Source organism: Aethina tumida, chromosome 5 (assembly GCF_024364675.1).
Source record: "Aethina tumida isolate Nest 87 chromosome 5, icAetTumi1.1, whole genome shotgun sequence".
Classification (NCBI taxonomy): domain Eukaryota; kingdom Metazoa; phylum Arthropoda; class Insecta; order Coleoptera; family Nitidulidae; genus Aethina; species Aethina tumida.
Window position 1 is genome coordinate 15,197,544 of NC_065439.1, and position 24,858 is coordinate 15,222,401.

The 24,858-nt window shown below is 26.8% G+C and overlaps 1 protein-coding gene across 1 annotated transcript in view; it reads left to right on the forward strand.

Annotated features, from left to right (window-relative positions):
- Positions 1–24,858, forward strand: part of LOC109597106 (protein Skeletor, isoforms B/C) — a 71,722-nt gene that overhangs the window by 34,308 nt on the left and 12,556 nt on the right. Inside the window, exons 3-4 of the mRNA XM_049967236.1 lie at positions 9,501–9,735; positions 20,293–20,404. Of these exons, the coding sequence (XP_049823193.1) occupies positions 9,501–9,735; positions 20,293–20,404 (347 nt within the window). The remainder of the gene's footprint in view (positions 1–9,500; positions 9,736–20,292; positions 20,405–24,858) is intronic.

The following is a 24,858-nucleotide window of genomic DNA, read 5'->3' on the forward strand; positions in this document are numbered from 1 at the left end:
AAATATAAAGAGTTTAGAAGTTTCCTGATGTTTTATGTAGAAAATTTGGACAATCAGTAACTTCCTAAACATTTTCTGTTTAAATTTAAGACTGTCGAGAAAATGATACATTTAGGGTTTTCTTAAATTATTATATATAGAATTCTGATATTGAAAAAATTAAAAATTAGGAATTAGGAAGTTATTTTTCGACAGTTTAATATTTCATAAATATTTCTGTATAAGTTAAGTGTACAAAATTTAAACAGTCTAAAATTTCATAAATATATCCTTAAAAATATAAACATTTTGGAAGTTTTCTGAGGTATTATGAAGAAAATTTAAACAGTTCATAACTTCTTAAACATTTTCTGTCAAGAACATGACAAATTAAAAAAACTTTTTAAGCTATTACGTACAGAAATTTGATCAGATCATATTAAATTATAAGGGTGTTAAAAGTTTATTAATGGTTATGTATAAATATAATCACCACACAACAAAATTGTTATGTTTCATTTGTAAAAATATAACTCTGTAACAACAAATATTTTTTTGTCTCCTTCTTGAACGCTCTCCAAATAAATGTAAAAAAATTAAACAATTTTATAAATATTTCTTTAAAAATATAAACACGTTGGAAGTTTCTTGAGAAATTATTTAAAAAATCAGGATATTTTAAAACTAATCATTTTCTGTTTAAACTTAATTCTCTCCAGAAAATGAAAAATTGGGAATCTTCTTAAGTTATAAGGTTTCAACAGTTTGAAATATTATAAACAGTTTTTCATAAATTAATATGTATAAACATTATTCAGTCAAAAATTTTAAAAATAGTTTTAAACATTTTCTGTTTAAATTTAAGACTGTCAAGAAAATTATACATTAAGGGTCTTCTTAAGTTATTATGTATAAAATTTAGACAGTTTAAAGTTTCATATAAATATTTCTTTAAAAATATAAACACGTTGGAAGTTTCCTGAGGAATTATGTAAAAAATCAGGATATTTTAAAACTAATCATTTTCTGTTTAAACTTAATTCTCTCCAGAAAATGAAAAATTAGGAATTTTCTTTAGGTATAAAGTTTCAACAGTTTGAAATATTATAAACAGTTTTTCATAAATTAATATGTATAAACATTATTCAGTCAAAAATTTAAAAAATAGTTTGTTACAAATATAAAGAGTTTAGAAGTTTCCTGATGTTTTATGTAGAAAATTTGGACAGTCTGTAACTTCCTAAACATTTTCTGTTTAAATTTAAGACTGTCAAGAAAATGATACATTAAGGGTCTTCTTAAGTTATTATGTATAGAATTCTGATATTGAAAAAATTAAAAATTAGGAATTAGGAAGTTATTTTTCGACAGTTTAATATTTCATAAATATTTCTGTATAAGTTAAGTGTACAAAATTTAAACAGTCTAAAATTTCATAAATATATCCTTAAAAATATAAACATTTTGGAAGTTTCCTGAGGTATTATGTAGAAAATTTAAACAGTTCATAACTTCTTAAACATTTTCTGTCAAGAAAATGACAAATTAAAAAAACTTTTTAAGCTATTACGTACAGAAATTTGATCAGATCATATTAAATTATAAGGGTCTTAAAAGTTTATTAATGGTTATGTATAAATATAATCACCACACAACAAAATTGTTATGTTTCATTTGTAAAAATATTTTTTTGTCTCCTTCGTGAACGCTCTCCAAATAAATGTAAAAAAATTAAACAATTTTATAAATATTTCTTTAAAAATATAAACACGTTGGAAGTTTCCTGAGGAATTATGTAAAAAATCAGGATATTTTAAAACTAATCATTTTCTGTTTAAACTTAATTCTCTCCAGAAAATGAAAAATTGGGAATCTTCTTAAGTTATAAGGTTTCAACAGTTTGAAATATTATAAACAGTTTTTCATAAATTAATATGTATAAACATTATTCAGTCAAAAATTTTAAAAATAGTTTTAAACATTTTCTGTTTAAATTTAAGACTGTCAAGAAAATTATACATTAAGGGTCTTCTTAAGTTATTATGTATAAAATTTAGACAGTTTAAAGTTTCATATAAATATTTCTTTAAAAATATAAACACGTTGGAAGTTTCCTGAGGAATTATGTAAAAAATCAGGATATTTTAAAACTAATCATTTTCTGTTTAAACTTAATTCTCTCCAGAAAATGAAAAATTAGGAATCTTCTTTAGGTATAAAGTTTCAACAGTTTGAAATATTATAAACAGTCTTTCATAAATTAATATGTATAAACATTATTCAGTCAAAAATTTTAAAAATAGTTTTTTACAAATATAAAGAGTTTAGAAGTTTCCTGATGTTTTATGTAGAAAATTTGGACAATCAGTAACTTCCTAAACATTTTCTGTTTAAATTTAAGACTGTCAAGAAAATGATACATTAAGGGTCTTCTTAAGTTATTATGTATAGAATTCTGATATTGAAAAAATGAAAAATTGGGAATTAGGAAGTTATTTTTCGACAGTTTAATATTTCATAAATATTTCTGTATAAGTTAAGTGTACAAAATTTAAACAGTCTAAAATTTCATAAATATATCCTTAAAAATATAAACATTTTGGAAGTTTCCTGAGGTATTATGTAGAAAATTTAAACAGTTCATAACTTCTTAAACATTTTCTGTCAAGAAAATGACAAATTAAAAAAACTTTTTAAGCTATTACGTACAGAAATTTGATCAGATCATATTAAATTATAAGGGTCTTAAAAGTTTATTAATGGTTATGTATAAATATAATCACCACACAACAAAATTGTTATGTTTCATTTGTAAAAATATTTTTTTGTCTCCTTCGTGAACGCTCTCCAAATAAATGTAAAAAAATTAAACAATTTTATAAATATTTCTTTAAAAATATAAACACGTTGGAAGTTTCCTGAGGAATTATGTAAAAAATCAGGATATTTTAAAACTAATCATTTTCTGTTTAAACTTAATTCTCTCCAGAAAATGAAAAATTGGGAATCTTCTTAAGTTATAAGGTTTCAACAGTTTGAAATATTATAAACAGTTTTTCATAAATTAATATGTATAAACATTATTCAGTCAAAAATTTTAAAAATAGTTTTAAACATTTTCTGTTTAAATTTAAGACTGTCAAGAAAATTATACATTAAGGGTCTTCTTAAGTTATTATGTATAAAATTTAGACAGTTTAAAGTTTCATATAAATATTTCTTTAAAAATATAAACACGTTGGAAGTTTCCTGAGGAATTATGTAAAAAATCAGGATATTTTAAAACTAATCATTTTCTGTTTAAACTTAATTCTCTCCAGAAAATGAAAAATTAGGAATCTTCTTTAGGTATAAAGTTTCAACAGTTTGAAATATTATAAACAGTCTTTCATAAATTAATATGTATAAACATTTTTCAGTCAAAAATTTTAAAAATAGTTTTTTACAAATATAAAGAGTTTAGAAGTTTCCTGATGTTTTATGTAGAAAATTTGGACAATCAGTAACTTCCTAAACATTTTCTGTTTAAATTTAAGACTGTCAAGAAAATGATACATTAAGGGTTTTCTTAAATTATTATATATAGAATTCTGATATTGAAAAAATGAAAAATTAGGAAGTTATTTTCCGACAGTTTAATATTTCATAAATATTTCTGTATAAGTTAAATGTACAAAATTTAAATTAAAAATATAAACATTTTGGAAGTAAGTCAAGAAAGTACAATTCTATAAAATCTTTGCTTTGTTTAATAAAAATTCGTGGAAACAAAAATCCGATAGACAAACGCAAAACTGTCCTTCATCCACCACTCGATGCGGCGGTTGCCCCACTCGAGCCGTGCATGCGAAAGGCTCGCATTATGCAAATGCAAAAAAGCCACGCGACTCGTTAAGCGTCTTACAGTTTCCAAAGTAGCATTTATTGCTTCTGATGATTGTTTATTAAGTCCCGGAGACAGAGAGAATATATATCCCTTTTCAACAAGTTTTCAAGTTTGATTTGTCTTGCAGTTCAAGTCTATATTAGTGTTTGCGAACGTTGCTGCGGTTATATGTTGACTTTCGACTCTTGGGGCTGGAGATGTACGAAACGCCGCCCCCGCAACAGAAATATGACCGTATTATTCCCCGTGCCGCTTTAATTACGAGTCGGACGGTTTGGTTGTCGGTCGAGCTTGTTTGTTTTAGTTATTTGTTACGGATTGTCTGTCCGCTTCGTTTTCGGTCTTTTGTTAATTAAGCGGGTGGGGGGGCGTGATTATTTTTTAATTTATACCGTTCCGCGTGTTTCGCGCACAAAGGACTGGAAATAAAAAGACTGTAAGGTAGGACAAAGGACTGTAATTGAGTGAGGGACATGAATATATTGGATGACGGAGGGTGGCAGACTGAAATTTTATGAATTTCCTTAGGGAGGCGCACAGTCGTTTCGTTTCCAACCTTACCACGACAACTGTTTCCACCTAAACGACTTTATTTGTTCGACAAAATAAAAACATAAAATCGTTCGCAAACATTTTTCCGTTGCGACTTGCGACTGCCGAAACCCCGGTGGTATTTGCTCTTCGATTTTGCCCGCCACAATCAACCCCCGCACGTTGCACCGTAATCCTCCCGCACCGGGTCCTTGCGTCGCACCCGCTTATCGCGTTGTTAGCAACAGGCTACCCCGGGATTATCGCCGTTTATCAGTTTACGTGTTTTTATTTGGGACGAATTGACAGAGTTCAAAGATCACTGACCGACCGAACAAAACGGAATTGGAAAAACGTCGACGAGTTGGAAAACAATAAAACGGCGCTAATGGTTGACACAAGCGATGCTATCGTTGGCGTATGTGTGCGTCGAAAAAGTTGCGGCGGCGTCGGTTTTGTGCACACCATTTGCTAATGGAGCATTATCGAATGTGTTGGCTGTTCGTGGCGTCCGATTTCTGTCAGGATTACGGCTGCCGAAACAGTCGCCGTCTCACCATTATGCGGTTTTAATGAATTTCGCTAAATATAACGTTGTTTCAATGGATAAACGAACAAAACGCCGGTTTTCGACACCGAGCATTTGCTAAAATTAACTGAACATTATTCGCTTTATGGTCTATTCTTTTGAATCATGATGTGTTTCTGCATTTTCTAGGACAATTGTTGTTGGATTTTGAATAGGTTTTATTAAAGGTTAGTTTTGATTAATTTATTGTGTATGATTTTATTTGAAAACAGTTATACACAAATGTTTAGATATGAGTAAATTATCAAGTACATAATTTAGACTGTTAAAAAATTCTTAAGTAGTCATGTAAAATTTATACAATTCGGAAACATCCTAAATTACAAGGTGTACAATTTAGAGTGAAAATATTCTTAAAGAGTTATGTATAAGTATAAGCAGTTGCCATGTATAAAATTTAGACTGTTAGATAGTCTATAAACAGTCCTGTACACAATTTTAACATATGTGAAAGTTAATAGATAACAAAATTTAAAATTGGCAGTTATAGAGACTGCCGATAGAAGTGAAAACTTAGAACTTTTAGTATTAAAATTTGAAATTTCATAATGTTTGAATTAAAATTATTAACATCAATCTGGTTTTCACATCTATTGATACTCCGACCAACAATTACATGCATGTTTATATGGTTTTTTATTATTCAAATATATTACGGGCTGTACAAGATCATGACAAAATATAAATACAATTCAATTGAAATAACAATTAATATATACAATCATATTATTTATGGATAGTATTTGTATTTACTTAAATTTCAATGTACTGATTCAATGATTTTTAACATTATTTTAATAGTTTGCATCATTGTCACCATTAATTTCAACAATGCTTAGACTATTTGTACTTTCAATTATTTCATTTTGTTTTAAAAAAGATACAATAGGCTTATGATAACTAAAGTAAAAAATGAAAATGTTTAATTCAAATTTATCTAAGTATCGCGTAAAAACGACATCGATTGTGGTTTTATATTTTGTAGCATTGAGTTTTAAATCATTGGACATGGCAATTCAAATAATAATCAAACAAAAACGCTATTTCAACAATGCACAGTATATACACATTGAACTTTTCACTAAATCCATTCAATGTCACTTATAAGATATACACAGCACTATACGTCCGCTGTATAGCTACAGATATACTGGTATAAGCATGTCGGTGACGCAAACACATGAGATTTCATCCATCCAAAAAGTGTCTAAGGCGCATGCGCCAGTTATGAGCATGTCGGTGACGAGAGCCCATAAGATTTTCCCCTACCAAAAAGTGCTCAACGTGACTAAAGAAGTTTTCACTTAAAAATTTGGAGTGGTAAAAATATTCTCAAACAGTTATATAGTTTCTAAGTCATTAAGTCATTAAGTCAGTTTTAAAGTTTCTAAGTCATTAAGTATGCAATTTAGACAATTAGAAAGAATAGTGAACAGTCACGTATAACTAAAAACAGTTGTGAAAATTCCTAAGTTGTTAGGTAAAAAATTTAGACAGTTAGAAAGTCTATAAACAGTCCTGTACCATTTTAAATAGATGTGAAACTTTCTAAGTTAATAGATAAAATAGTCATTAAATATGCAATTTGGACAGTTAAACACTCTATATAAAAATATACTTAAACAGTTATATATAATTACAAACAATTGTAAAACTTCATAAGTCATTAGATATAAAATTTTGACTGTTAGAACGTCTTTAAACAGTCTTGTATAAATTGAAATAGTTGTGAAACTTCTTATGTTAACTGTTATAAAATTTAGAGTCATTAGAGATTCTTAAATAGTAATGTGTATGTATAAAAAGTTTCAAAGTTTCTAAGTCATTAAGTATGCAATTTATACAGTTAGAAAAAGTACTGAAACTTTTTAAATTATTAAGTGTTATATTTAGAGTGTTAAAAATATGCTTAAAAACTCATGTATAAATAAAAAATAGTTGTGAAGCTTGTTAAGTCATCAGGTATAAAATTTAGAATGTTAGAAAGTCCTGTTCAAATTTAAACAGATGTGAAACTTTCTAAGTTATTAGGTAAAAAAATGTAGAGTGTTAAAAATAACTTTAAGCAGTTATATATATATATATATATATATATATATATATATATATATATATAAATGTAAACAATTGTAAAACTGTTGGAAAGTCTTTAAGCAGTCTTTTATAAATTGAAATAGTTGTGTAACTTTCTATGTTAACTGTTATAAAATTTAGAATCATTAGAGATTATTAAACAACCATATGTATGTATAAACAGTTTTAAAGTTTCTAAGTCACTAAGTACGCAATTTGGACAGTTAGAAAGAGTAGTGAAATTTCTTTAATTATAAAGTCTAATATTTGTATAAGTTATAAGTTATAAGTTATGTATAAGTAAAAAACAGTTGTGAAGCTTGATAAGTCGTCAGTTCAAATTTAAACAGTTTTGAAAGTTTCTAAATTAATAGGTAAAAAAAATTAGAGTGTTAAAAATATTTTTAAACAGTTATAAATAAGTATAAATAATTGTAAAACTTTATGTCATTAGATATAAAAATTAGACTGTTATAAAGTCTTTAAACAATCCTGCATAAATTGAAATAATTGTGAAACTTCCTATGTCGACTTTTGGAAACTTTAGAGTCATATGAGCTTCTTAAACAGACATGTATAAGTATAAACAGTTTTAAACTTTCTAAGTCATTAAAGTATGCAATTTAGACAGAGAGTAATAAAACGTTATAAATTATTAAGTGTAATATTTAGAGTGATAAAAATATGCTTAAATAGTCATGTACAAGTAAAAAACAGTTGTGAAGCTTCTTTTGACATCAAGGATAAAATTTATACTTTTAGAAAGTCTATACGCAGTCCTGTACAAATTTAAATAGATGTGAAACTATCTAAGATAATAGACAAAAAAATTTAGAGTAATAATTCTTAAACATATATAAAATTTAGATTGTTAGAAAGTCTTTAAACAGACCTGTATAAATTAAAATAGCTGTTAAACTTCCAAAATTATTATTATTATTAACTTATAATATTAGATTCTTAAAAAATCCTTAGTCATATTGTAGTATAAACAGTCGTAAAGCTTCCTAAGTATATTTATAAAATTAGACTCTCGAAAAGTTTATAAACAATTGTGAAACTTTCTACATTATTAGACATAAAATGGAGTGATAAAAATATTCTTAAACAGTCATTTATAAATATAAATAATTGCGTTAAGTTTCTTAAAACATTAATTATAAAATTTATACTGTTAGAAATTGTTTAAACAGTCTTGTACATATTTAAACAGTAGTGTATTTTTAGTTGTAAAATTTAGTGTGGTAAAATACATGCTTAAACAGTCACGTATAAGTACAAACCGTAGTCTTTAAGTATAAAAATTTAGACCGTTAGAAATTCTTTAAATAGCCCTGTACGAATGAAACAGTGAAATATTCAAAAATATTATTTATAATAATGGACTTAAAAATTATAGAGTTATATAGAAGTATAAACAGTTCTCTTTTTTAAGTTATTAATTAGACTCTTAAAAATATTTAAACAGTCAGATATAATTTCAAACAATTATGAAATATTTTAAATTATTAGGTGTAAAATTTATAGGGATAAAAAAATTCTTAAACAGTTATGTATAGAATGTATATAAATAAGCAGTTGTAAAACTTTTTAATACAGTAGGTATAAACTTTAGTGTGTCTTTAAGCAGTTCTGTATAAATTTAAACAGTTATTATAATATTTTACTATAAAACTAGACCAAAATTGTTAGGCAAGTATAAATTTTAACTACCATGAAATTTAAGATTTTAAGTATAAAATTTATATTTTTAAAAAGTTTTTAAAGTCTTGCATAAATTTAAACAGAAGTGAAACTTCTTAAATTATTAGGCTGTAAAAAATGTTTAAAACAGTTTTGTATAAATATAAACAGTTTAGAAGTTTGCTAAGATATTACGTAGATATTTAAATATTTTTAAACTTCGACCTTATTGTTAAGCAAGTATAAATTTTAACTATTATGAAATTTAAGTTATTAAGTATAAAATTTATATTTTTAAAAAGTTTTTGCATTCTTGTATAAATTAAAACAGAAGTGAAACTTCTTAAATTATGAGGCTGTAAAAAATCCTTAAATAGTCGTTTACATTGTAAAAATGAATTTTTGTCGTTTTCATGTGCGAAATTCACTTGTTGACACTTTTATGTGGGCGACTCCTTGAAAAACCACGCCGAACCAATATACACATCAACCAACCCAAGTCGCATTCCGGACAAACGTTCCCGGAATGCCAGGCATTCTTCGTCCCGTTTGCAGCCAAATTGAGTCGTTTAATGTAGTCTCGATTCGCCCACTCAAACGATTTTCTACGTCGTACGTTCACTTTGAAGTGACGCTCGACGAATTCATCATATTCTTGTGCACGTTCTTCCCTTAATATATGCATATTAGAAAATATAACCAATAAATAAATATATTAGAAACTAGTTTTAATAATAACCGTGTGTTTTTGTATTTTAGGGCACTGCGTGAAGCCTAGAGAACCGTATTATGGCAGAGAGATAGGTCAGTTGAAAAGCTTCGCCCACGGTGTAAACGGTACCGCTTACGCGGTGGACGAAAGCACCATCTTCATCAAAGGCTTCTCCTACGACGGAACCGGACCCGACGCCTTCTTCTGGATCGGCAACTCGCCCCGACCGAGTCCGGAAGGCATCATCATCCCTTATCCGGAGGAATACAACAGCAACGACAGGTACTGAACCGGATCCATTGTTTCGTCCCGGCAAAAATGAAAATAAAAAGCGATAATTTAGCCAGATTACCGGACTAGAAAAACCGGAGCTGACAAAAAAAAAGGGACGGAATCCCGGACAAATCCAGCTTAAACGGCGCGCCGTTTATTTTATTCCCGTCGTCGGAGCGTTTAACGACGTCTCTCCTCTACCTTGTAGCGATTATGTTTTTAATACTCTTAATGGTTTCAATATCGTCTTAATTGTTACGAGCTGTGTCTGCTCAGCGTTTTCGTCCGCCAATTAAGCTCGCCTTAACAATAACATTTCCTCGATTGTTTTTCGCATACTCGTGCCCGGTTAATTAAAATTATGAATGCAATAAACAAAAAATTGATACAGTTCCATATTTTTTTTCGTTTAATCTCTGCAAGTTGGTCGCTATGGAAACTATGTAATCGGCTTACAATGTTGGCAATGATGCCTCTAAGCTGTTTAATGAGAGAAGGAAAACACGGTACGTCAGGGAGGACGGGATGAAAGGGGTCGTCCCGTCCCGTTGCCACGGATTTCGTTTCGGGACGCTGCGTTATTGAAAAATCCAAACCCCAATTCGAATTGCATTCGGTCAATCTTTCATGGTTGCAAAATAATGAAGTAAACTGAATCAATTTTATTATATCTATTTTTTATTCCGTTGGTTAATTTTATTAAATAATTTGTATGTTATAAAATTTATATAGTTTGAAACAGTCATGTTTATATTTAAAAGATAAAAAGTTCAGTTTATGGCTTCTTAAATATTTTCTATTAAAATTTTAGACACTTATTAATGTTTCTAAATTGAAAACTAAAAAAGTTTATACAGTTTAAAATTTCATAATATTATGTAGAAATTTAAATAATTTAAAAAAATATAAAAATATAAAATTTTCAAAATTTTCTATATATTTCTTTAAAAATATACACACTGAGGAATACCTTCCTAAGGTATTATGTAGAAAATTAGGACAATTTAAACATTCCTAAACATTTTCTGTTTAAAGTTAAGCCTCTCCAGGAAATGAAAAATTAAGAATCTTCTTATGTTATTACTTACAATTATACAATTTTGGCAGTTTAAAAGTTCATGAACAGTCCTATATAATTTATGTATATGTATGTATAAAAAATAACGTCGCTAAATTGTTATGTATAAATATAAACAGTGTAGAAGCTTCATAAGATATTATGTAGAAATTTAAATAATTTAGTTTTGTATAAATATAAACAGATTTAAAGCTTCCTAAGATATTACCTAGAAATTTAAATAATTTAAAACATTTTCTGTTTACATTTAAAACAGCTGTAAAATTTTCTTCTTCTTATAGAATTTCTACAGTATTTTCTGTTTATATTTAAGACAGTTATAAAATTTTCTAAATTAAAAACTTCTTAAGTTATTTAATTTCAACAGTTTAAACGTTCATGAACCGTCCTGTATAAGTTAATATGTATAAAATATAAACAGCAGTAACTTTTTAAAACAGTTGTGTATAAATATAAATAGTTTAGAAGCTTGTTAAGATATTATGTAGAAATTTAAATATTTTTAAACTTCTTAAACATTTTCTGTCAATATTTAAGACGGTTATAAAGTATTCTAAATTAAAAACTTTTTAATTTATTACTTACAGAATTTCGACAGTGTAAATGTTGATGAACAGTCCTGTATAAGTCAATATGTATAAAATATAAACAGAGGTAAATTTTTAAAACAGTTTTGTATAAATATAAACATTTTAGAAGCTTGTTAAGATATTATCTAGAAATTTAAATATTTTAAAACTTTTTAAACATTTTCTGTTTATATTTAAGACGGTTATAAAATTTTCTAAATTAAAAACTTCTTAAGTTATTACTTACAGAATTTCGACAGTTTAAATTTTCATGAACAGTCCTGTATAAGTCAATATGTATAAAATATAAACAGAGGTAAATTTTTAAAACAGTTTTGTATAAATATAAACAGTTTAGAAGCTTGTTAAGATATTATGTAGAAATTTAAATATTTTTAAACTTCTTAAACATTTTCTGTCAATATTTAAGACGGTTATAAAGTATTCTAAATTAAAAACTTTTTAATTTATTACTTACAGAATTTCAACAGTTTAAATGTTGATGAACAGTCCTGTATAAGTTAATATGTATAAAATATAAACAGAGGTAAATTATTAAAATAGTTTAGTATAAATATAAATAGTTTAAAAGCTTGCTAAGATATTATATAGAAATTTAAATATTTTAAAACTTTTCAAACATTTTCTGTTTATATTTAAGACGGTTATAAAATTTTCTAAATTAAAAACTTCTTTAATTATTACTTACAGAATTTCCACAGTTTAAATGTTCATGAACAGTCCTGTATATGTCAAAATTTTAAAACAGTTTTGTATAAATATAAACAGTTTAGAAGCTTGTTAAGATATTATGTAGAAATTTAAATATTTTTAAACTTCTTAAACATTTTCTGTCAATATTTAAGACGGTTATAAAATATTCTAAATTAAAAACTTTTTAATTTATTACTTACAGAATTTAGACAGTTTAATATGTATAAAATATAAACAGCGGTAAATTTTTAAAACGGTTTTGTATAAATATAAACAGTTTAGAAGCTTGCTAAGATATTACGTAAAAACTTAAATATTAAACTTCTTAAGCATATTCTGTTTATATTTAAGACAGTTATAAAATTTTCTAATTTAAAAACTTAAGTTATTACTTCGACAGTTTAAAAGTTCATGAACAGTCTTGTAGAAGTTAGTGTGTATAAAATATAAACAGCAGTAAATTTTTAAAACAGTTGTGTGTAAATATAAATAGTTTAGAAGCTTCTTAAAATATTATGTAGAAATTAAAAAAATAAAAAACTTAAGTTATTACTTATTGTATTTCAACAGTATAAAACTTCATAATAGTTTCGTATATTTTTCTAAGTTAACAATATAAAATTTAAGCTGTTTTAATCATTTCTGTTCAAACATGTAATAAATAATTTTCAAAACATTTCATTATGATCAATACCAGTTTGATATCATAAATCGAAAACAAGATTGTTACATTCCATTTGTAAATTCACCCTCTGTTTGTCAGTTAGTTATTAAAATCTGGCCCGTGCAAATATTTGTCCGGCAAAATCGCCGGATACAAAAAACAACATTCGAAACTATCGTGATTAAAATGCGGGGGTGAGAGATGTCAGATTGAATTTGGCGGGCAATAAACGATATTGGAAAGTCGGTAACATCCCGTATAATCATCCCGCGGCGAATGTGTTCGCCGGTAAATGATGACATGGCAACTTGGGAATATGCAAGGGGGACGAAATGCTCGAACGCACCCCCGTTTCGAATAACAATTCCCGTGGACAAACCGCTCTGGTTATTCGGTAATTCGATTCCGGTCAATTTTTACTATGTTTTTCCTCACTACATCTACGTTTTACCTTTTGTGCGTGTATAATAAAAGTGGGAAACAATTAACGAAATTAAATTCGATGGGCTACGCCCACGGTTCCAACCCCCGTGGTAAAATAGTAGAAATCCCCAATTATAGTGATGGTGATATCGACGTTCCGGTTGTTTTAAATGTAGCCGTTCTATCAGCGTTCCGCCAAAAAGGAAGGGACGAAGAAACTGGGGGCGACAAATCACGAGGGGTTGGACCATTCAAAATACTCTCGATGACGTATCAAGTATCAAATCACTGTCGTCGGGTATTAATTTAGTGCTCTGCAAAAGGTTTTTTTTTTATTTGGAAATTTTTGTTCATTCATTCAGGGTTTATTACTATTTACCCTGCTAAGCTTTCTAATAAATTATATACATAGGGTGTTCTAAATTGGTCGTCTTCCTGACTGAAGAGTATCAAAAAGTATCAGAAATATTGTTAAACCTAAAAATTATTCACCCCAACTGTTTTATGGATCTATGAATTTTATTCTAAATAAGTCAAAATTGGACATATTTTAGTAGAAAGGGAGGGCTCTTCTTGTTAGTCTGAAGTCAAACTAACCTCTATCCACTAAACATCTTCTCAAAGACCTTGAACTAATTTCAACAAGTCCTATTTCCTCCAGGTTGGCATTAATTTCAGTTGAAAATAAGATTGGATTGTTTTTGAAATCGAATTGTCTTAGTTATAGATTTTCTTTCAAGTTTTTCATATTTAAGCAAATTTTTATTGTAGTTACTACTTTGTCTATTATTTGTGTATTATTATTTATGCTAATTATATTTCACCAGAAGTCTTCTAAATTTTTTTAATACAAAGTGATTATTTTTTAACCGAAAAAATGTCGTGCTAATCTTACTTCTATCCTTACCAGATGTCTTCTAAAATTGAATAGTACTGAACACAGAATGACTGTGTTAGACTATATAAAGTATCTTGAGTAATAAAATAATGATAGACGAATAATTTTATCTGCTTATTTTACTTCTATCCTTACTAGAAATCTTTTTAAATTGGTAGTTTAGACTAGTCTAAATTGTCAAGATGGAACTAAAAAAATACACTATATAAAAAAGATATAGTGTGTCTTGAACAATAAGAAATCGATTGATGAATTATTTTCTTTATTATTATTATCATTATCATTATTATTTTTAATCCCATAAAATGTCTTGAACTATAAAATAATGATAGACGAATTATTTTACTTACTAGTCTTACTTCTATCCTTACCAGATGCCTTCTAAAATTGTTTGGTATTAAAAATAACTGTTTAACAAATGATTGATGAGTAATTTTCTTTGTAAATTTTAAGTTTAACTTTACTGGAAGTCTTCTAAAATTGTGTAGCACTAAAAGTAATTATTTTAAACTTGAAAAATTGTCTTGAATTGTAGAATAATTATATAAGAATTATTATTTATGCTAATTTTACTTATTTCTTTACCATAAGTTTTTTAAAATTGTTTAATACTAAAGTGAATTACTTTTCTTGCTAGTCTAACTTCTACCCTTACCTTCTAAAATTGTTTGGTATTAAAAATAACTGTTTAAAAAATGATTGATGAGTAATTTTCATTGTCAATTTAAAGTTTAACTTTACTGGAAGTCTTCTAAAATTGTGTAGTACTAAAAGCAATTATTTTAAACTTGAAAAAATGTCTTGAATTATAGAATAATGTTATGAGAATTATTATTTATGCTAATTTTACTTATTTCTTTACCATAAGTTTTCTAAAATTGTTTAATACTAAAGTGATTAATTTTAATCACAAAAAATGTCTTGGATTATAAAATATTGATAGACGAATTATTTTTCTTGCTAATCTAACTTCTATCCTTACCAGATGCCTTCTAAAATTGTTTGGTATTAAAAATAACTGTTTAAAAAATGATTGATGAGTAATTTTCTTTGTAAATTTTAAGTTTAACTTTACTGGAAGTCTTCTAAAATTGTGTAGCACTAAAAGTAATTATTTTAAAATTCAAAAATTGTCTTGAATTGTAGAATAATTATATAAGAATTATTATTTATGCTAATTTTACTTATTTCTTTACCATAAGTTTTCTAAAATTGTTTAATACTAAAGTGAATTACTTTTCTTGCTAGTCTAACTTCTACCCTTACCTTCTAAAATTGTTTGGTATTAAAAATAACTGTTTAAAAAATGATTGATGAGTAATTTTCATTGTCAATTTAAAGTTTAACTTTACTGGAAGTCTTCTAAAATTGTGTAGTACTAAAAGCAATTATTTTAAACTTGAAAAAATGTCTTGAATTATAGAATAATGTTATGAGAATTATTATTTATGCTAATTTTACTTATTTCTTTACCATAAGTTTTCTAAAATTGTTTAATACTAAAGTGATTAATTTTAATCACAAAAAATGTCTTGGATTATAAAATATTGATAGACGAATTATTTTTCTTGCTAATCTAACTTCTATCCTTACCAGATGCCTTCTAAAATTGTTTGGTATTAAAAATAACTGTTTAAAAAATGATTGATGAGTAATTTTCTTTGTAAATTTTAAGTTCAACTTTACTGGAAGTCTTCTAAAATTGTGTAGCACTAAAAGTAATTATTTTAAACTTGAAAAATTGTCTTGAATTGTAGAATAATTATATAAGAATTATTATTTATGTTAATTTTACCTATTTCTTTACCATAAGTTTTCTAAAATTGTTTAATACTAAAGTGAATTACTTTTCTTGCTAGTCTAACTTCTACCCTTACCTTCTAAAATTGTTTGGTATTAAAAATAACTATTTAAAAAATGATTGATGAGTAATTTTCTTTGTAAATTTTAAGTTTAACTTTACTGGAAGTCTTCTAAAATTGTGTAGCACTAAAAGTAATTATTTTAAACTTGAAAAATTGTCTTGAATTGTAGAATAATTATATAAGAATTATTATTTATGTTAATTTTACCTATTTCTTTACCATAAGTTTTCTAAAATTGTTTTATACTAAAGTGATTAATTTTAATCACAAAAAAATGTCTTGGATTATAAAATAATGATAGACGAATTATTTTACTTGCTAATCTTACTCCTATTCTTACCAGATGACTTTAAAATTATTTGGTATTAAAAATAACTGTTTAAAAAATGATTGATGAGTAATTTTCTTTGTCAATTTTAAGTTTAACTTTACTGAAAGTCTTCTAAAATTGTGTAGTACTAAAGGCAATTATTTCAAATTTGAAAAATTTCTTGAATTATAGAATAATGATATGATAATTACTATTTATGCTAATTTTACTTATTTCTTTACCATAAGTTTTCTAAAATTGTTTAATACTAAAAGTGGTTAGTTTTTATCCGAAAAAATGTCATGGACTATAAAATTATGATAGACGAATTATTAGTACTTGATAGTCTTACTTCTATCCTTACCAGATGCCTTCTAAAATTGTTTGGTATTAAAAATAACTGTTTAAAAAATGATTGATGAGTAATTTTCATTGTCAATTTTAAGTTTAACTTTACTGGAAGTCTTTTAAAATTGTGTAGTACTAAAAGCAATTATTTTAAACTTGAAAAAATGTCTTGAATTATAGAATAATGATATGAGAATTATTATTTATGCTAATTTTACTTATTTCTTTACCATAAGTTTTCTAAAATTGTTTAATACTAAAGTGATTAATTTTAATCACAAAAAAATGTCTTGGATTATAAAATAATGATAGACGAATTATTTTACTTGCTAATCTTACTCCTATTCTTACCAGATGACTTTAAAATTATTTGGTATTAAAAATAACTGTTTAAAAAATGATTGATGAGTAATTTTCTTTGTCAATTTTAAGTTTAACTTTACTGAAAGTCTTCTAAAATTGTGTAGTACTAAAGGCAATTATTTCAAATTTGAAAAATTTCTTGAATTATAGAATAATGATATGATAATTACTATTTATGCTAATTTTACTTATTTCTTTACCATAAGTTTTCTAAAATTGTTTAATACTAAAAGTGGTTAGTTTTTATCCGAAAAAATGTCATGGACTATAAAATTATGATAGACGAATTATTAGTACTTGATAGTCTTACTTCTATCCTTACCAGATGCCTTCTAAAATTGTTTGGTATTAAAAATAACTGTTTAAAAAATGATTGATGAGTAATTTTCATTGTCAATTTTAAGTTTAACTTTACTGGAAGTCTTTTAAAATTGTGTAGTACTAAAAGCAATTATTTTAAACTTGAAAAAATGTCTTGAATTATAGAATAATGATATGAGAATTATTATTTATGCTAATTTTACTTATTTCTTTACCATAAGTTTTCTAAAATTATTTAATACTAAAGTGATTAATTTTAATCACAAAAAAATGTCTTGGATTATAAAATAATGATAGACGAATTATTTTACTTGCTAATCTTACTCCTATTCTTACCGGATGACTTTAAAATTATTTGGTATTAAAAATAACTGTTTAAAAAATGATTGATGAGTAATTTTCTTTGTCAATTTTAAGTTTAACTTTACTGGAAGTCTTCTAAAATTGTGTAGTACTAAAAGCAATTATTTCAAATTTGAAAAATTTCTTGAATTATAGAATAATGATATGATAATTACTATTTATGCTAATTTTACTTATTTCTTTACCTTAAGTTTTCTAAAATTGTTTAATACTAAAAGTGGTTAGTTTTTATCCGAAAAAATGTCATGGACTATAAAATTATAATAGACGAATTATTAGTACTTGATAGTCTTACTTCTGTCCTTACCAGATGCCTTCTAAAATTGTTTGGTATTAAAAATAACTGTTTAAAAAATGATTGATGAGTAATTTTCATTGTCAATTTTAAGTTTAACTTTACTGGAAGTCTTTTAAAATTGTGTAGTACTAAAAGCAATTATTTTAAACTTGAAAAAATGTCTTGAATTATAGAATAATGATAAGAGAATTATTATTTATGCTAATTTTACTTATTTCTTTACCATAAGTTTTCTAAAATTGTTTAATACTAAAGTGATTAATTTTAATCACAAAAAAATGTCTTGGATTATAAAATAATGATAGACGAATTATTTTACTTGCTAATCTTACTCCTATTCTTACCAGATGACTTTAAAATTATTTGGTATTAAAAATAACTGTTTAAAAAATGATTGATGAGTAATTTTCTTTGTCAATTTTAAGTTTAACTTTACTGGAAGTCTTTTAAAATTGTGTAGTACTAAAAGCAATTATTTCAAATTTGAAAAATTTCTTGAATTATAGAATAATGATATGATAATTACTATTTATGCTAATTTTACTTATTTCTTTACCATAAGTTTTTTAAAATTGTTTAATACTAAAAGTGGTTAGTTTTTATCCGAAAAAATGTCATGGACTATAAAATTATGATAGACGAATTATTAGTACTTGATAGTCTTACTTCTATCCTTACCAGATGCCTTCTAAAATTGTTTGGTATTAAAAATAACTGTTTAAAAAATGATTGATGAGTAATTTTCATTGTCAATTTTAAGTTTAACTTTACTGGAAGTCTTTTAAAATTGTGTAGTACTAAAAGCAATTATTTTAAACTTGAAAAAATGTCTTGAATTATAGAATAATGATATGAGAATTATTATTTATGCTAATTTTACTTATTTCTTTACCATAAGTTTTCTAAAATTGTTTAATACTAAAGTGATTAATTTTAATCACAAAAAAATGTCTTGGATTATAAAATAATGATAGACGAATTATTTTACTTGCTAATCTTACTCCTATTCTTACCAGATGACTTTAAAATTATTTGGTATTAAAAATAACTGTTTAAAAAATGATTGATGAGTAATTTTCTTTGTCAATTTTAAGTTTAACTTTACTGGAAGTCTTTTAAAATTGTGTAGTACTAAAAGCAATTATTTCAAATTTGAAAAATTTCTTGAATTATAGAATAATGATATGATAATTACTATTTATGCTAATTTTACTTATTTCTTTACCATAAGTTTTCTAAAATTGTTTAATACTAAAAGTGGTTAGTTTTTATCCGAAAAAATGTCATGGACTATAAAATTATGATAGACGAATTATTAGTACTTGATAGTCTTACTTCTATCCTTACCAGATGCCTTCTAAAATTGTTTGGTATTAAAAATAACTGTTTAAAAAATGATTGATGAGTAATTTTCATTGTCAATTTTAAGTTTAACTTTACTGGAAGTCTTTTAAAATTGTGTAGTACTAAAAGCAATTATTTTAAACTTGAAAAAATGTCTTGAATTATAGAATAATGATATGAGAATTATTATTTATGCTAATTTTACTTAGTTCTTTACCATAAGTTTTCTAAAATTAATACTAAAGTGATTAATTTTAATGTCTTGGATTATAAAATAATGATAGACGAATTATTTTACTTGCTAATCTTACTCCTATTCTTACCGGATGACTTTAAAATTATTTGGTATTAAAAATAACTGTTTAAAAAATGATTGATGAGTAATTTTCTTTGTCAATTTTACTTCTAACTTTACTAGTCTAAGTCTAAAATTGTGTGGTACTAAAAGTAATTATTTTAGACTTGAAAAACTCTCTTAAAAAAAACTATCAAATATTTTAATATTCTTATAAATATCACGATGCTATTCAAGAATATATCATCAATTAGTACATCATATCCAATTAAAAGTCCATCAATAACAAGTCTTACCATTATCTAAACAAACGGGTCCCCGGTCCATTACCAACGACCCCACCGACCGCTAATAAACTCATCAAACATTTTAAAAAGCGGGAGGCGGTTCGAGGGGGCGGCCGCCTACACTATTTAATCAAAGCTCACGTCCGTGGGAGATCAGTGCCACCGATACCCCCGACCTCATTTGCATTTAAATAATCCGGACTTCTGTTCGGGAATCTGATTTCCACGATTGGCGTCGCGACGATCCACGGCTACCCACGTTCCGTCGTCGCCCGCACGACTACGGGTGAGCCGGTGAAAAACGTGTAACGGCAACGAATTAAGTGTCGAGAGAAAACAAACACGGCACAAATCCCGGTTAATGCGCGATAAGTTGCGGAAGGAAAATGTGCAGACACTCGTCAATAATTGCCGGCTTTGTTTCAGGGATCCACCGGTTTTGGGGGCTTACAGAAATGCGGACGTTATCCTGCGTCTGCCCAACGGGAAGCGGATCAGGGACATCCGGTGGTTGTCGGTTTGGTGTCGACGATTCACGGTAAGAATTTTAATCTTTCACTGCTACCAATTATCAATTTATCAGACACTTCTTAACTGTTTACGGAATGTAGTTTTTTAATTATTCTGATCTCACCCCTGTCCTATAAAGAAATGATCTTTTTTTTCTGCTAATCTTACGTCTATTCTATCTGTTTTAGGTTTTACGTAGTAAAATGTCTTGGACAATAAAATAATGATTAACTAATTACTTTCTTTATTGATCTTGTTTCCAACTTTTTTCGTTAATTTTACTTACTATCCTTAGCAGATATCTTCTAAAAATTACTGTTTTAGACTATATATATATATATATATATATATATATATATATATATATATATTTGTTGGTCTTGCGTTACCTTTATTACTCTTGACTTGAGGTCTAAAGTTTTCTGTTAATTTTACTTCTATCCGTATTAAAAATGACTGTTTCAGTCTAATTAAGATATAGGACGATATAATAATGATTAACGAATTATTTAATTATCTTGCTTCTAACTTTACTAGAAGTCTTCTAAAATTTTATGATCTAAAAGTGATTATTTGTGACACAAAAAAACTATTTTGAGCTATAAAATAATCATATGAAAATTATTTTTTTTTGCTAATCGTACTTTATTTATCTTCTAAAATATATTTGGTATTAAAAATGACTCTTTTAGGCTATTTAGTGTCTTTAACAAGAAAATAATTATTGACGAATTATTTTCTTTGTTAATCTTTCTCCAAACTTTACCAGACATCTAAAATTCTAATGTTAAAAGTGATTACTTTTTACGCGAAAAAATATCTTGGACTTTTTCTGCTTATATTACTTACTTCTTTATCAGAGTCTTCTAAAATATATTTGTTTTTAAAAATGAATATTTTAGGCTATTTAGTGTTTTGAACAAGAAAATAATTATTAACAAATTATTTTCTTTTTTAATCTTTCTCCTAACTTTCTCAAACATCTTCTAAAATTCTAATACTAAAAGTGATTACTTTTTACACGAAAAATATCTTGGACTATTTTTGTTAAGATACGAGAATTATTTTTTCTTCTAATTTTACTTCTATTCTTACCAGAAATTTTAAAATTGTCTGGAATTAAAAATAACTGTTGGAGACTATGTTAAGTGTCTTGGCGAATAAAATAGCTATTGATGAATTATTTTCTTTGTTAATTTTACTTCTAACTTTACTAAAAGTTTTCTAAAATAGTGTGATAATAAAAGTAACTATTTTTGACTTGAAAAACTATCTTTAACTATAAAATAATGAGAGGCAAATTATGTTTTCTGCTAATCTTACTTCTAATCTTAACAGAAGTCTTCTAAACTTGTCTTAAAAATGATTGTTTAATTTATATATATAGTGTTGTGAACGATAAAATAGTGATTTAAAAATTATATTTTCTTTGTTAGTCTTGCTTCTAGCTTTACTAGAAATCTTTTAAAATTGTTTGGTACTTTTTTTGACTCGAAAAGCTATCTTGTACTATAAAATAATAATAGACTAACTATTTTTTTGCTAATATTTGCCAATATTTCTTTTATTTTTACCAGATGTCTCCTGAAATTGTCTGGTATTAAAAATAACTGTTTCAGCCTAATTAAGGTGTCCAAAACGATATAATAATGATTGTTTCTTAACCTTCCTCATAATTTTACCAGAAGTCTTCTAAAATTTTGATACTTTTTGATTGCTTTTTACTCGAATAAATTCTAAAATAATGAGGTTCTAAAAGTAATTATTGTTGGCTTAACTGTCTTGAACTATAAAATAATCTTGTTTTAACTTCAAGTCTCTTCAAATCGTCTGTTTTTACAACTGTTTGAAGTAATGATATGAGAATTATTTTTTTGCTAACTTTATTTATTTCCTTACCAGAACTTTTCTAAGATTGTCTGGTATTAAAAATCGTATAGAGTGTTTTGAACAATAAATTATTAATTGATGAATTATTTTCTTTATTATTTTTGCTTCTAGCTTTATTAGAAATCTTCTAAAATCGTCTGATACTAAAAGTGATAATTTTGACTCAAAATACCGTCTTGAGTTATAAAATAATTATAGACGAAATATTTTTTCTGTTTATTTTTGACACGAAAAACTGTTTCTATTTAAAAATAATAAATTTCCTTTTTTGCTAATTTTATTTATATCTTTACCAGATGTCTTCTAAAATTTTCTCATATTAAAAATGACTGATTTGGACTATATAAGGTGTCTTAAACAATATAATAATGATGAACGAATTATTTTTTTTTTGTTGATCTTGCTTTTAACTTTCTTTTCATTCCATTTTTGACAGTTTTTGTAACTGTTTTGACATATAAAATAATGGACAAAAGTGTTCTAAAATTGCCTCGAGTAAAAAATTACTGTTTGAAACTACTGTATATAATGTCTTCAAGAATAAAATAATGCTTGATGAATTATTTTCTGATAATTTTACTTCTAACTTTATTAGAAATCTTCTAAAATTATGTGGAACTTGAAAATTTGTCTTGAGCTATAAAATAATGATAAGTGAATTATTTTTTCCACCAATCTTACTTCTATACTGATCAGAAGTCTTCTAGAATTTTTTGATACTAAAAGTATTTATTTATATCTTGATAAATTGTCCTGAGCTTTAAAATAATTATTATTTTTTCTGCTATAATCTTATTTTTTTCCTTACCAGAAGTCTTCTAAAATTGTCTGGTATTAAAAAATACTGTCTCAGGTTATATAAAGTGTCTTGAAGAATAATTTTTTCTGTTAATTATATTTCTAACTTCACTAGAAGTCTTCTAAAATTGCCTAGTACTAAATGCGGACTGGTTTAGACTAAATTCTATCTTCTAAAATAATTTGTTATTAAAAATAACTTTTTTGAATAATAAAATATTGACCGAGGAATTTTTATTGTTAATCTTTATCAGAAGTCTTCTAAAATTATTTGGTGTTTAAGCTAGAGAAACAGTTTGAATCGCAAAATAATAACTGAAAATGGAATTTTCACAGTTTACATCAGATGTTAAACAACAACAAGGGGTTGAACGTTCAACTTGCCCGAAACAAAACCGCGTCCGCACGGATGAGTGACGGCCGGGGGTTTCGCGCCCCGTAAATCCAGACCGAGTCATTGGTTCTGTTGTGTCGGTCACGGCGCGACGCGTCGCGGCGCCCGTAAATCAAGGTCCGGGGTGGCGTCACGGCCGTCGCACCCCACTATTTATTGCATATTAGATAAAATGCTAATTCGGAAATCCCGACAAAGGTGATCATTTGTTTGGGGCCGAAGGGGGGGTAGGTTTTAAGAGTTCCTCCCCCACGATCTATTAGTCCACAAAGGAAATGAATGTGTTTAAGGGACGGGCTGATTAAGACGATCTCTTTTTAAATGTCCTGGAAAGGGAGACGGCCGAACGATGAAAGATAATAATCCTTTTATATGGAGATGCGGATGGGGGTTTTATTGTCATCCGTTAATTTGTATGTATCGTGCCTTATTACGAAATGGGAAATGAACATTTCTTCGAGTGATTTTTCCCGCGTCGCCACCTAAAACGTGACGGTGGAACACAACAACTTGTCGGGACGATTGTGATGCAAATTAGACGAGCACGTTTTTGAGTGTGAGCAACCATTGTGATGGTGATTCGCGGTTGAAAACCGTTGGAAATCGGCCGAGACAGATTTGGCACGCGAGCAACGGCTTTCCCGGGTTTCGGGGGGTGGGTCAGAGACGGCCTTTTGTTAACGGACCGCCAGAAACGGGATGAAAAGCGATCTCGTTTCAGTTTTCCGCGCGTCGAGTTTCAACCGAGCCACCGCCGAAGTTTCGAAGAGGCGAACGGAGGTATTGGAGAATTGGGGAGTTTCTTGCTAGTTTGCCACTCGTCGTTAAAGGAATACGGTCCAATTAGGGGGTTCGGGGTGCGCTACGAAAAGTTTCGGTTTCGGAGTTTTGCTTCGGAGTTGGAAAATTTTATAATGAGGATGGTAGTAATTCAGTGGCTATAAGAATTTTTTTTTACCTTTATTTTTTGGTTTCCATTCGGAAGTTTGCTGAAGACTGAATTATGAATTTTTCGTTTTAATTTAAGAAATTTTAAGTTTTAAGAGATATATTACTCGTAATTAATATATTATGTTCCATGTATTATATGATGTGAACTAACTAACTAGACGTGTCGAATTAAAAATTTTTGGTCAGAAAAACCGTCTTAAACTCTTAAATAATGATTGGCAAAGAATTTTCTCTGTTGAACTTGCTTTTAACTATTAAAAATCTTATAAAATTGTCTGATACTAAACGTTATTATTTTTTGAAAAAAAAAAACTGTCTTAGATTTTAAAATAAAGACTGACAAATTATTTTTTTTATTAATCATATTTCGCTAACTTTACTAGATATTTTCTAAAATTTTCTTTATTCTTTTTGACTCGAGAAGTATAATATAAAGTAATAATGGGTGA